The 1,548-nt window shown below is 32.9% G+C and overlaps 1 protein-coding gene and 1 long non-coding RNA gene across 4 annotated transcripts; one reads left to right on the forward strand and one right to left on the reverse strand.

Annotated features, from left to right (window-relative positions):
• On the forward strand, window positions 1–603 carry LOC109592611 (uncharacterized). Its single transcript, XR_002190445.1, has 2 exons — window positions 1–64; window positions 336–603. It is a non-coding gene; the product is annotated as an uncharacterized LOC109592611 (long non-coding RNA).
• A 72-nt stretch (window positions 604–675) lies between these two features.
• Window positions 676–1,542, reverse strand: LOC109592610 (uncharacterized). Of its 3 annotated transcripts, none has more exons than XM_020008016.1 (6): window positions 1,433–1,542; window positions 1,309–1,386; window positions 1,205–1,258; window positions 1,087–1,152; window positions 980–1,034; window positions 676–914 (listed from the first exon to the last, which is right to left on the reverse strand). In XM_020008016.1, the coding sequence occupies exons 1-6, from the start codon at window positions 1,459–1,461 to the stop codon at window positions 813–815; spliced, it is 384 nt and encodes a 127-aa protein (XP_019863575.1). In that variant the 5' UTR covers window positions 1,462–1,542; the 3' UTR covers window positions 676–812. The 3 variants fall into 3 exon arrangements, with proteins under 3 accessions (XP_019863575.1, XP_019863576.1, XP_019863574.1); XM_020008017.1 differs by having other exon boundaries at window positions 1,205–1,237; window positions 1,309–1,389; XM_020008015.1 differs by having other exon boundaries at window positions 1,309–1,389.
• Between the last annotated feature and the right edge of the window lie 6 nt (window positions 1,543–1,548).

The following is a 1,548-nucleotide window of genomic DNA, read 5'->3' on the forward strand; positions in this document are numbered from 1 at the left end:
TCCCGCCATTGGCTATTTTATCTGGTTTCCGACACTAGACAGGGTCCCTGATTACATAACAGATGTGAGTACAGAGTCTCTTTGACTGATTTTTTAGCACCTTCACCTAAAATAATGACATTACACCTCCATTATCATAACCTAATAATACAGTCCCAAAATGTGCTAAAATGAATAAAGTATGTACACATAATAATATACATACACTCTAGTGGGAAAAAGTGTGGCTAAAACTAATGATTGATCATAAATTATCAACTATGAATATTAATATGCCCAATGCTTCAAGATGTACACACATTATCATACCAGTAATGCATAGTATATTTGTGTAGGTAACTCCATACTTCTTCATCTTGATATTACTGGAGATGATAATTCGCTGGGTACAAGGACTCCCTAGATTACGTTTAAATGACTCCATAGGCTCTCTCTCAGCTGGAATGTTCATGCTCATGCTTAACTTGGTTTTATTTCAGAGCATTGAGCTAGTTGGGTATGTGTGGGTCTACAACAATTACAGGCTGTTTTATACATCATTTGGTTCATTTCATTTTAACAATATAATTAAGAAAGAGTGCAGCAATGCTCTGGTTATATCCTTAAGGATTTGATACACCTTTTTGTCACACAAAAAGCTCTAGATGAGCTAGAGCTATAGGATCAATTGATGAATATTTCTAAGAAATCTCTACATGAACTATTTTTTTATAACATGAACAACCATTCTTTATAACGAGGTCCACCTTAGTAGGTCTAATATGTATGCAAGTAAAAATACACAACAAAAAATAAAGGTATTGTTATTGTTTTCATTTCTTCTTAATCTCTTCCTCATCACTGGAATCATCAGTAAAGTACAACTTCACTTCCATCATTGATGAGCCATCATTTCCTTCAAAGTTTATCGATGCCTATAAAATAAAGACATACATGGGAACAAACAATGCCTTTCTGCAATATAAATGTTTTATTTCACCTCTTCAGGGCTAGTTACAGTATCATATTCGTAGTCAGCAGGTCGAGATGTGTTCCTATTAATATTATAATCAGCATTGTACATCATTTATAAAGCAATAGGCTTACACAGACAATGTTGTTGCTTTTTTACTGAAGGTAATTGGGACATCATAAATGTTTTTATTATCACCACTAAAAATATAAAATAAACAAGTATATAGGTGTATTTAAGTATTATATCTACCTTGCTTTCTTCTCATCTCCATTTTGAGGCGAGCTTTTTATATCAGCAAAAGATCTTAAAATAAAAGACAAATGAATCTACAATGAGAGTTGAGTTATACTTACAGTTCTTTCATCTCATTATCTGGATCATATTCATTAATGTACATCTTGTTGTTAGTACTTTCATATTCATTTGAGTCACTACTAAAAGCATCAAAAAAGGACACAAAATTTCTAATAAATTTACTTCTCTCTCTTTCTTCTCCTCCTACTCATGCATAAACAGCAGAGCAACAAAAGACACAAAAGCAAGCACAAGAGCAAACCAAGTAATCCTGCTAGAACTGATGCAGCTATTGTTCC

This window comes from Amphimedon queenslandica, unplaced genomic scaffold, assembly GCF_000090795.2.
Source record: "Amphimedon queenslandica unplaced genomic scaffold, v1.1 AMPQUscaffold_4587_Cont23435, whole genome shotgun sequence".
Lineage (NCBI taxonomy): Eukaryota > Metazoa > Porifera > Demospongiae > Haplosclerida > Niphatidae > Amphimedon > Amphimedon queenslandica.